General features: G+C 31.7%; 1 protein-coding gene across 13 annotated transcripts in view; it reads left to right on the top strand.

The window, feature by feature from the left end:
- The window catches only part of LOC114936050 (CUGBP Elav-like family member 1-A), a 194,155-nt gene that overhangs the window by 104,302 nt on the left and 77,334 nt on the right, over positions 1 to 12,519 (top strand). For 11 of the 13 annotated variants that reach the window (XM_085481653.1, XM_085481654.1, XM_085481655.1 and 8 more), the window contains exons 3-4: positions 3,002 to 3,046; positions 7,271 to 7,319. In XM_085481653.1, the coding sequence (XP_085337779.1) occupies positions 3,002 to 3,046; positions 7,271 to 7,319 (94 nt within the window). The remainder of the gene's footprint in view (positions 1 to 3,001; positions 3,047 to 7,270; positions 7,320 to 12,519) is intronic. The other 2 variants (XM_085481662.1, XM_085481665.1) reach the window with 1 other exon arrangement.

Genomic DNA, 12,519 nt, shown 5'->3' on the forward strand with positions numbered 1-12,519 from the left:
TTACGTAATACACGCATTTTATTATATGACGCTAGAAAAAATGCGAAAACTATACGATCCGTTCGGCTGTAGACAATTATACGGTCAATTTCATACGCCATTCTTCGCAACAATGCTACATCTTCTTAGTTAACGAATATTGTGTATTCATGTCTCGAGAAAATTGTATTATTTTGCCTAATGATATTTAAATGAATGAATATATAAAATTAAAATTAAAATAACTGCAAATTAAAATATTTAATTAAGTTTTTCAACTGTTTGCATGATAGATTTTAGTCGAATAAATCTCGCGAAATGTGTGTTTTGACAACGATGTACAAATCCTGAATTTAAGTGATTGATGAATATTAAAATATAAGGTTAGTAGTGACAGAAGTAAATTTCTATTTGCTAATTAAATACGTTGTAACATTGCTTAACTCGCGGAATCGATCTATACTAATTATACGTTTCGTTAATAATTGAAAAACACGAAAATGATATCAACATTGTCATAATACTATGCGAATTTATAGTTTAGATGCAATAGACAGGCAGAAAATATATAACGAAAATTTGATATTGCAAGAGAGCACATACGATGCATAAATCTGTATGTATATACTATTAATAAACAGTTACATATATCATGTCTTTGTTATTTGAATCAAATAGCGCGTGAATAGTCGCATAATAATTATCTTACGTGTATCGCGGGAAATACGCGAATCAATAATCACGGAATAATTGGAATAATCACGGGAAATAATCGCATTTCAAAAAGTAATGCATTGCATGTACAGAGCGACTCGCACTGCTGCCTACTCGCTCGAGTCTCGTCACGCGAATGACGAGACGCAGCGCACTGACCTTGTATATACACAACGGCGCGCTTATGCCGCAAGAGACGAGACAGTTTATTCGTTGTCACTACGAAACATTCAATACAGTATAAAATAAATGTATGTATATTCTGTTCGAATATAGAACGAATATTCTGTTCCTTGAAGTTTGAATTTATTATTACAAAACGATTAATTAAATTCAAAATAATATATATAATTGATTAAAATGTAAGAGTGACAAACACATTTTTTGTTACTTAAATCAATTGATCCTGTGATTCATATATTATTGCATGCTTTCAATTAAAAAATGATTACATTTAAATCGGCGAAAATTTCAAAATTTCAAAATGATAAATTTGAAGGATTTAAGAAATAATTATCACTCTAAATATCGAAATAAAATAATTTATGATTTTTCTCTATCTTGTTTTGATTCTTATTTCGAATAAATAATTGTGTAAAATAAAAATGATTTAAATGTAATTGGTTAATCATTTTCGGGGATTGAAAGTATGCAGTGAATAATGAATCATATCAGGATCAAATGATTAAAAGCGTATGTATTAACATTTTATAAATAATTTATTCAAACTTAAAGGAACAAAATATACCGCATATACATTTATATTAAGTAAAATATTCTGAGCTGACAACGAAATTAATTCTGCTCGTTTCTTATAACGCATTGTTGTGTGCACAAGATCATCTTGCTATCATTTGAACAAGACTCGAGCGAACAACAACACGTGCCGTTGTGTATTGTCATATTATCTTTCAAAACGCGATCACTCTCTGTGATTATTCCAATTAGCGATTATCGATTTGCGTAATTAATGCATTTTCATTTATTCGTGTTAAACGACACGTAAGATCGTCACGTATACATGACAATTTATGCGCTATTTGATTCCAAAGTATCGACAACATATGATATATGTATTGCTTATTAATAAATGTCTATGTATAATTTGTCGAATTTATGGATTATATACTGTGTACTTGCAATATCGAACTCTGATTATATTTTTAGCAATTTATTGTGTCCTAACTTGACTCGCACAATATCACGGCTAAAAATATCATTTTTGTTTTTTAATTTCATTAATCAAATGAACGGATAGATCGATTTTGCTCAAACAAATTCGCGACGTAAGATTAATTATAATAAACATAGTTATTAATTCTCTATTAATTTAATTTTTCATCAAACGTTTAACAAATTCAACGTTTGTACATTATTGTGCGTTACATGTATTTTGCAATATATATTCGATCGAAATTTATCATGCGAACAGCAGGTAAAACGATGAAATATTTTTGGATATTACATTCAGAAGAGATATTTATTTTAAATTTCATTGATATTTCATTTAATTTTAGATAAAGCAAAATTGCCTTAAAATGTGCGAGTATACTATTCGTTAACAATAGAGGTAGCATTGTCGCAGCGAGTGGTGCGTGAATCTGTCCATGCAATTTTCGAGTGTCCAGTGGATCGTAGTTTTCGTGCGACGCATTGTTTTCCCGTCGCAATATAATAAAGTGCATGTCGCGTGCAATTAACATGTCGCGAGTGCCATGTAAAGGTGCCGCACGATCATTGAATTGTGCTAATTAGTGCGCGATCGTAATTAATCGTGCGATTATCGCGTGAATGTCATGAAGAAACAGCATGAACGAGCAGGATAAGTAAGAAAAAAAAAAGAATGCCCGACAATGTCAGACAATGACAGAACAGTTAAACCGGAATAATTTATAATTTATTCAATTTGTTAGTCTTACTTGTCAGTTTAATTGCTAGTTTGTGTATTTCCGCAATGAACTATTTTACAGCATTGTATAAAATCCATATAAAATATTGTACATTTTATTTTAAAGTATTTAGTGATAAAATATTTGTTAATTAATTTTTCATATAAATATAAAGTATTTCAAAAAGATATTGTTTATAAGATTTATGATTATTTAGACAATTTAATAAGAATAAAATCTTTATTTCTCATATTTTATAAAAGTAACACAACAAAAATTTCCCAGCAATTATGTAACTTAAATATCTGCTTAATAAACAGATGAGAAATTTATTTTCGTGCAGTAATTATCTTTTTAAAATATTTATTGATTTGGGCACTGCTTTATATATATGATTTCGATGTATTTGTATTTTACAGATCAATCTTGTTGACTACAAACCCGCCTTTGCGCGTCGTAATAAGGTGAGTATTTTTTATTTTATATAATTTTTCGAGGTAATAAGATATAAATAACTGCAGTACCAAAAATTCCTTGCCACGAAATTTAATTGCTAAAAATAGGTTAATATTTTAAGCTTAACATATGCAGGCCCACGCGTAGGATTTGTATGAAAGATCTGCTCTGGAGAGTAATTTTAGTTTCCTCCCTATTTCTTTCTCAAATTATATATTATAAAAATTAATAGAACATATTATTAAAAATGTTTTTAATATGCACATATTACAAATGTGAAAAAGAGAAAACTAGGAATATTTTACAATTTCATATACTTTAAATAATTTATTTAATAAAAAATGTGACAATAATTTTATATGTTTATAAAATACAAAATGTATCAATTTTTATTCTTATATTTCATAGTTATCCATCCATGATTTATCATTAACTTGACTATATATTACTTGAAATAAAGTAAGATAACATATAAAATCTAAAAAATTGTGTGCGTTGTAGAACAAAAAAATTTCCACGTAAATTATAATATATATTTCGAAAGAGAAAGACAATTAATCTATTACACACACACACACATACACGTATATATGCGCATATATGTGTGTATATTTTTTAAATGTACGTCATATGAATGTTATTATTTAGATATCAGCCATCAAAAGTAAAAGACATTTTCAATGAATATGGAATACTCAAAGTATCGAAGCTACTGCATAATTCTGTATTGCGATACACCTCGTATTGGGAAAGTATACTGGCTTACTGCTTCATACAACGAATCTGGTGCATCCAGATTGCATCACCGTTGTGGTATATGGGTCGTTAGTCGATGCGCATAATCTTCGATCGCAATCGTGGCTGGTGGTCCGATTATATCTAGCATGGTATATCGATTCTACCGGTCGATATAGGTAGATATCGAATTCGAATCTCGGGATGATCCTTCCCGCAGACGGCTGCAAGATAGAACCAGGAGCACAATTGCGAGGAACCTAGTTTCGAGAATGAATAGCAAATGAGCGCCAGAATTTCTACATAATGCTCTCGAGGAGAAGTCTCAACCTTTTTGCTATATTAAACTAAATGATGTAAGCGCAACCAATGGATTAGATTCAAGAGTTGTAGTCTATCGACACTTTGTTAATCAATTAAACATGAAGAATCACATCATCATACTCTAATGCTGTGTAAAAAATTAATGTAATTAATGTTTTTCAAAAATATTAATCAATAAAAGTAGACAATGTAATTATCATAGTTAAAAATATTATTACCCAACTTATATTTTAACAAAGTTTCATTGCAATAAGTTGTTTTCTTATCTTTTGATTTTATATATTATTTATACATGTATGTATATTTTTTATTCAAATCGACGATGCTTCTCAATTTTTTTATAAACTCCTAATTGCAAATTTATAAAATCTCGCTTTTGTGACAAAATTTTTGATTATAATTCTCAATGATTCAATACATACGAGTTAATGTTATAGGTCCTTAATATTATATATTGCTGAATCTCTTTAAATCCTTGCTGTTACAAATATTCTATTGTACAGATTCTTAGTTTTTTATTAGAATAAACTGGCTAATGATATTTTTCGTAACACAAATATCAACAATCATTATCTATTTTTTATAAATATTTCTGCAAAATATATCATTCTTTACATTATTTTAGTTACTTTTTTTTAATGCAGTCGATTAACGGCAGTATGTTGACTGCAATTTTTATTTCCTCAGGATCGTTTCTCGCGAGAAATGTCGTGACTTATTCGTTAAGACTAGTTGAGGATTTCTGGAATATTTTACTTGAACTTTCTCGTCATCGTCAGAATTCGTTATGACGTTGAATTTAACGAGCGCAGCAATTAAGCTAAAAACAACGGGTTTAAAAATAACCCAGATCGTGATTTCTTGTTCATCGTTCACACTAAAGTATGGACTGTTCGATATAATTCCAGTCATAAAAACCAATGGCTTATTCCTCCGACGTGTAATAACCATCGCCATAATAAACGAAAATGTCAGATCTACCATTTTCCTCGGAAAGGAGGCTTTATCACAACTATAAATGTTATCCCTTCCTCTTTCTCTGTCATTATTTTTTCTCTCCTCTCCTTGCATTTATTTTACTATGATGCATCATCTTAGTTATAAGATCACAACTTTACGATATCATTCCATTTTTATTATTTGCAACGAATAATCACTTTACTCATTTTTTATGGATCTTTGTTCGACTTTTTATATTAAGCGATATTTAATTCGTAACATAGAACATTACACTAATAAATTTGAATCATATAAAAGAAAAAAAAGAAGTGTACACATTTATATTAAAAATGTGCTATTGTTAATTAATAAATGCAATAGTGGAACGCAAAATATAATGGAATATTATAAACAAAGCAGTTGAGATTTTATCGATTATTGTATACCACACTGTTACATCGAACCGCAATTTAAAAAAAAAAAAATGTTTAACTGACCGCACTTGTTATCCCAATAAACGCTATTGAAATAATCTGAGTATTTTAAACGTACGTGTATACAAAAAAAATATTAAAACACAGTCCGCGCACGTGTTCATCTACGATAACATTTATTTACTCCAAAATTGTTCGCGAAACTTGCACGCGTATACTGTTTCAATCGCATAATTGCTAAAGCATCAATTGCAATGGATTTTATCTTGCGGCGGAATCCGCACAATTAAATTTGGCGTAAATCGATTTTATTGCAATGAACGATAGGTAATTGCATATATATATATATGTGTGTGTATTGTATGTATTTAATGCATATACGTTACACTAACTATACCTTTCTTATCTGTTCATGAACATCGCGTGTGTTTGTTCGCGAAAACGCGGCCGACGTCATAGATTCATTGCGCAGAAAATCTCGTTGTCCACGTTCGAGCGAACAGATACGCCAAAATAATTTCCATATTCACACAAGCGGTTGATCATACAATTCAGCTACTTTATCAAACGCGTTTTCTCTGTGTGTGCATCCTACTCATAAATATCGCTTATGAAAGAGATATCGCGCGTTTCAATGACGTTTCGATATATATATATATATATATATATATATATATATATATATATATAGGTAACACGATATCGTTATAATGAACTCTTGCGATAATAATATACTTGCCGTATTCTAGAAGCAGGTTTTAATGTTTTAATGACTGCGCTTTAAATATATTCAATATATATTCTTTTAAATTTCCAACGTCCAATATTTTCACTCAAGTGTCAAATCAAACTTACGTTAATGCAATGTGTAATATTGATTTTGTTTGAAAAACTGAAGTGTTCTATATTAATGAAGTACTAAAAATCACATGATGAAAATATCTCTATAAGATAAAATATTGTACATATATTATCTGGAGCAGATGATAATATTATATATAAGTAGAAATAAGATGATTTTGTATAAGTTATAGATCAAAGAATTATAATCACTTTTTTGATTAATATTAAAATTACAATTCAGGATCTCTTTTTAATAAATATGTATATATAAAAATATATATATATATATATATGTATATATAACTAATAAAAGTGTAAAGATTTTTGTGCAAATTAATTTTACATAAAATGCGTAACCTTATTTCATTAATATCAGGTAAATTTTAATAGAATATTAATGTATGATTAAATATTTGCATATTTAATATTGAAAATTAACAAATATATATTTGAAAGAAAAACGTGACAAAAATTTTCATTAAAGGAAAATCGATCCCACTGTTTAAAAATTCAGTAGACATAAAAGATGAATCTTTTTCTCTCATATCGTGTTGCAAATTCGGAAATACCACGCTATATCGATATAGATACATATTTGTATTGACAATACGGCGTTGTAAGATAGAAAATTCCGGCTTTATATCGCACTCGATTTTCGGTTTCGCGCGCGTGAAATAGGAAAGAATCCTTGGAATAAAATCGGGCGCAATCGCCTCTATGTAAGTACGACGAGAACGAACTGCCAGCCGTGGAAAACGGTATTCCGTTCTTGCATTTTTCAAAAAGCACGAAACGAACTTTACATCCAAACCCGCTCTCTAACGTCGACGATATCGACAGTCTTATCAATAATAAATGTCACTTTTATTACGCCCGGACGCCTTTCGAAGCGTCGATGATAAGGTCAGGCCGGTGTGCAGAAACGTTAAACTATATCGTTGATCCTATTATTTTCAGATGCGCCATCCGATCCAGATGAAGCCGGCTGACAGCGAGAATCGGAACGGTGAGTGAAAATTCTAATTATTTTGGCGGGACGCCATCTCGGACGCAAGACATTTGAATTTTGCGCTAACAATAAGAGACGGTGTCGAGTTCGCTCTTAAGGGAACGAAATATGACTCTGTTCGCGAAACAATTTTGAATTTTTGCACAAAATATATATATAAGGATAGACGTAATAGTAACTTGACACATGCTGCTGTTCGCTACGTAGGGGATAAATCTTATCAAATTTCAATTAGAGATATTTTTATTTTATTAAGAGGGTCTTATTAAGAGCGCATTAAACTCGAATTTCCGTTCGGACGCATCTAATTCAAGTTTTAATAAGAAATACGAAACCTTTTCATAAAACGTCTAGTATAATAAGATGCGCCGAGTAATATACCGTGCCTTTTAATGGTTGCTCGATCATTTCGAAGTTCTGGCACGGTTACGAAAGGAATTCTGGAGCAAAGTGGCATGACGGTATATAGCAAAAGAGAAGACAATAATACCGGTCCGCGAAGGTAAACTTAACTCTCTCTCCGCGTCGCAACCTCGACGGAGAATGCAGCTCAAAGCACGTTCATTAAGTGCTAATTAATTGGCCGAATCGAGGGGCTTGTCGAGATTGCGTAGTCAAAGAAGACATAATCGTGCTACGAGCTACTGAGCGATAAGACGTTAAGATTAGCTAGAAGAATCAGCAGGGGATTAGCAGAGATGAGCAATTTTTATCGATAAATATATCGATATCGCACCGTTCAAAAAATATGTCAAATTACATTTATTATTTATGTAATTTTCCATATTTTTATGGAATATATTACATATTTTTTTACAGTGCAGGACGATAAAGAGTCTCTTCCTATTTATATTCTGTTACTTTCTTAGAAAACTTTTCAGTTTCATGGGCGAATTAAACGATTTAGGTACCTTTCTAAATTTGTAGATAGATATTCAGAATGATTTTATTCTGAAAAAGTTAAAATTCTTAAGCAAGTGAACGATGGCTTTTCTCTTAAAACTTATTTATATTATTCATCATTATTCATCTTTCTGAGCTAAATCTGATACTTAAAATAAATGATAATTTAATACGTGTCATTAATATTTAATAAGAGTGTCAAAATATGAATGTTAAAAAAAGTAGGAAGAAGATGAAATCATTTTTCTCGATGAATATACATGATGATTCTATCAAACGCCCAACAGATTTTACTTTGAAACATTCTAATTTCCTCCGCCATACATCGAGAGATCGAGAAGGGACCGCGTAAAAATTTGAAAACATCGAAAAGCATATCGAATGGCACCGCGAATACCAGCAGAGGAGTCAACGGACGCGGCAAAACGCGCGATTTTTTTACGTATAACTGCGCCGCGTTAGCAATAAAAATCCAACTACCGGCTGGATGGGGGTGTAACGTAGAACGTATATAAAACCGGGCACGTCGAGGTGGAACGACGCAAAACGAATGCTAATGAAATATTAACGACACCCGTCACGTGCTGCGCTCGGCTGGACCGTTCACTGTTTCTCTTTCCTTCCTCCCTCTTTTTCTCTGTTTCCCTCTGTTTCTTCCTCTTTTTCCCTTTCGCTCGTTCACTCTCCCGCTTTGCCTTTTTTCCTTTTTTTTTTTATTTCGTACCGTATAAGAACTTTTAAGAGGGTGGATGGGTGGAGGTGAGGACGCTCGTACGCGCAGGGTAGTTTTTACATCGAGATGCAACGCCGTTTTGGTCGTCGTAGCCCGGCGCTGTGTGCAAATGACGTGCCAAATTGTAATCACGCCAAGATTCAAGCGGCTTTACACCTCGCGTTAACCGAAACCTGATTCTGACACTTTGTTTGTTACGGTCGGGCTTGCGCAGTTGCGCGAACAAGATCCTAGATCAAGTAACCGCGTTACATGGACCGACGCTCGATCCTGTTTACCAGCAGTTAGGCATTAAATAGAAGTTACTTCGTTGGTTAACCATTCAATCGCGACAGCTTCGCAGTTGAACTAACTTCAATTTTTCGATCGAGTTAGCGAGGATGATTCTGAAAGTGAATCCGTGAGAAAAGAACTAAGTGAGTAAAAGAGAAACTTGAAGAGAATTTTTGAAATTTCTTAGCAATCAAAAATATCCTCGCAAAAATTTGCCGGTGATTTATTAGGTTTACATCTATTTTTAGTGAAAATTATTTAAAGATAATTTTATTTGAAAAAATTATGAACTCAAACTGAACAATAAGGCAGAAAAAGTTGATTGTAAAAATATATTTACTATTATTACTGCTTATATACACTTTTATTAAAAATTTTTAAATTATATAATATAATAGCAGTACTGTGAGGGTAAATTAAATATTTAAAATAGGTACAACGAGTGTAAGGATTAAAGCTTCAATTTTTCGATCGAGTTAGCGAGGATGATTCTGAAAGTGAATCCGTGAGAAAAGAACTAAGCGAGTAAAAGAGGAACTTGAAGAGAATTTTTGAAATTTCTTAGCAATCAAAAATATCCTCGCAAAAATTTGCCGGTGATTTATTAGGATTACATCTATTTTTAGTGAAAATTATTTAAAGATAATTTTATTTTAAAAAATTATGAACTCAAACTGAACAATAAAGCAGAAAAAGTTGACTGTAAAAATATATTTACTATTATTACTGCTTATATACATTTTTATTAAAAATTTTTAAATTATATAATATAATAGCAGTACTGTGAGGGTAAATTAAATATTTAAAATAGGTACAACGAGTGTAAGGATTAAAGCTGCATATTAAATAGACGCGATAATAAAAAAATATATACTACACTCAAAATACTATGGCACCTAAAATATAATGCAGAGTAAAGATAAAAATTAAAAATTTATTGTGACTGTATGTCACAATAATAGCCAACGAATTAACGCTGTTATTCAAGCTTTTTTTATTCAGGCTAGATTTAAAAAATATTTCCACAAGAAAGGGAGAGATAGTTCTTCAATTGCTTATCAAAAGAGTTAGTCAGAGAAATATGTAATTATACCACAGCCATTTCTTCTAATTGTATATTTTATCTCAATTACAACTAAAATCCCATTTTATTTATAGCATAAGCAAAGCAGAGCGAGACTAGGGTACGAGTGCATAGTATCCGTGGTTGTATATAAAAATGAATAGACACGACGTGGTGTAACCGAAACCGAGATCAGGCTATTCGTAACCGCGCACACGTGCAATACGGAAAAGGATTTTTCCATATGGGATGCGGAACGTGCTCACGGTGGCCGCCATGAATAGTGCCGTTGTGGCTACATGCAAATCCTAGTAAAACGGGAAAATAGTAAACAAGAAGAGAAAGGAGAGAGAGAGAGAGAGATCACAAGTTATCCGAGTATCAGGGTATTAGAGTTGCTTTGTCGTTAGATGAATCTCGTAAATGCCCGGCCACGTTCTGACATAAGCCGAATTTGGATAAAGCAATTCCAAGGTCATGCACAAAGCGCGAGATTACTCGAATATGAAACTTATTTTCTTGCACAAACACGCAAATGTAGTGAAAATGTGTATAAGGGTACATTGACATCGCTTTATCGTGAATTGTGAAAAGATTACGACACTTGTTGTTAGAAAGATTATAGTAGAAAAGTCAGTATTTGTTGATCGATTCAATTTTATGGATAATTTGGAAAAATATGTAACGCGTATTGAGTAACAGGATCTTATTAAAATTATTTTGGCAATTTACATTGTTTAAAAATTAATTTATGCTTAAATATTAATTAATATATTATATAAATTTATCTCCTTGCTTTATTTTTTATATTAATGATAATGAATAAAAATGAAACGCAGCAACTCTTGATGACATTTTTTCTGCGCAACTTCTCAAACAGAAAATTGTTCCATAAGATAAAATAAATTATCATGTGCATTTTATTGCAAATATCTGCTAATCTAACAATTGAAAAAGAAACGCTGAATATAGAGAACGCGCAAACCTTATTTCTCATCCTATAATTACTCTCTCAATGACGTAGTTACGAGCGAACGATTTTAGCAGCGTTTCCGACGGGATGCACGCCGATCAAGGGACCCCTGTCAAGTGTGACAGCCCAACGAAAAGAAGAGCGAAGAGAGTGAAAGCTTTATTTATATCCCTGACATTCTGTTTATTTTGGCTGACAGACCGGTGGCTTGCTCCGGGCTCTAACTGGTAACGGGTTCTAGCTGACTTGTCTTCTCTACTAGTTTCATTCTATCCCGACATTGCTTCCGATTATGTCACGTCTTAAAGGATATGAACGAGACTAGCAGTTAAATTAATTACTGATTTCTCCGTGGAAAACTATTATCGCGCGTTGACAACTGGGTTAACATCGTTGCACAATGTAACACACGTTATTGTTAACCTGTTTGCAAGTTAGCGTTTTCTTTAAACTCTTTCTAATCTGTCCTTCAATTTTGTTATCTTGAACCTGATACAAGTCACGTGTGCTCCATCTTTACTCTGTTATCAGTTAATAAGCGTTTGAAAATAAACTTTATAAAGAACTAAGTCAGCGTTTCGTTCACCAATAAACAGTAACCACAAAGAATAACGCAAATAAATTAGATACGTGTTTCTCTCGTAAAATAATATATTAGCAATAATTATATTTTTTGAAAGCGGAAAAATTAAAACATGTAATTTCTAAATTATATTTATCAAGCATGTTAAACGATTTTCAAGATTTTAAAAGAAGAGCAAATTTCTTAGTCAAACGTGTAAAATTTAATCCATTTGTATGTGAAATCTTATTGTTGCAGCAAATACGCGCGTTTAGTTATATCATTTTTTTATATTTTGATTGACACTCGCTGTCATTCGTTATTCTTTCGGCGAATGATTTGATCATTGTTTGAACGGAGTGGAATTCGAACCGACTTTTTTTTATTGTCGAGATGATAGATGCAACACACGTTGTTGAGCTTTGTACTGTTATCTAATTGGTAACCTTTTTGATGTTACTCATTACTTCGTTTCATGCGATCCGATTCGTTCGTCGACAATTCCATTTTTTGCGCTCGAATGTAGACATATATTGATCAGCAAAGTTATTGAAATTTTTTATAAAGCAAAAATTATCGAGGATTTGTTGAGAAAATAGCAATCAAATTTGATATTACATCGTAGTATTGAAATTTATGCTTATACTGATTCATGTTATTTACGATCCATATAGTCATTGCATTACGCGA

The sequence above is a fragment of the Nylanderia fulva genome, unplaced genomic scaffold, assembly GCF_048542155.1.
Source record: "Nylanderia fulva isolate GAGA-0341 unplaced genomic scaffold, ASM4854215v1 Scaffold19, whole genome shotgun sequence".
NCBI classification, from domain to species: Eukaryota; Metazoa; Arthropoda; class Insecta; order Hymenoptera; family Formicidae; genus Nylanderia; species Nylanderia fulva.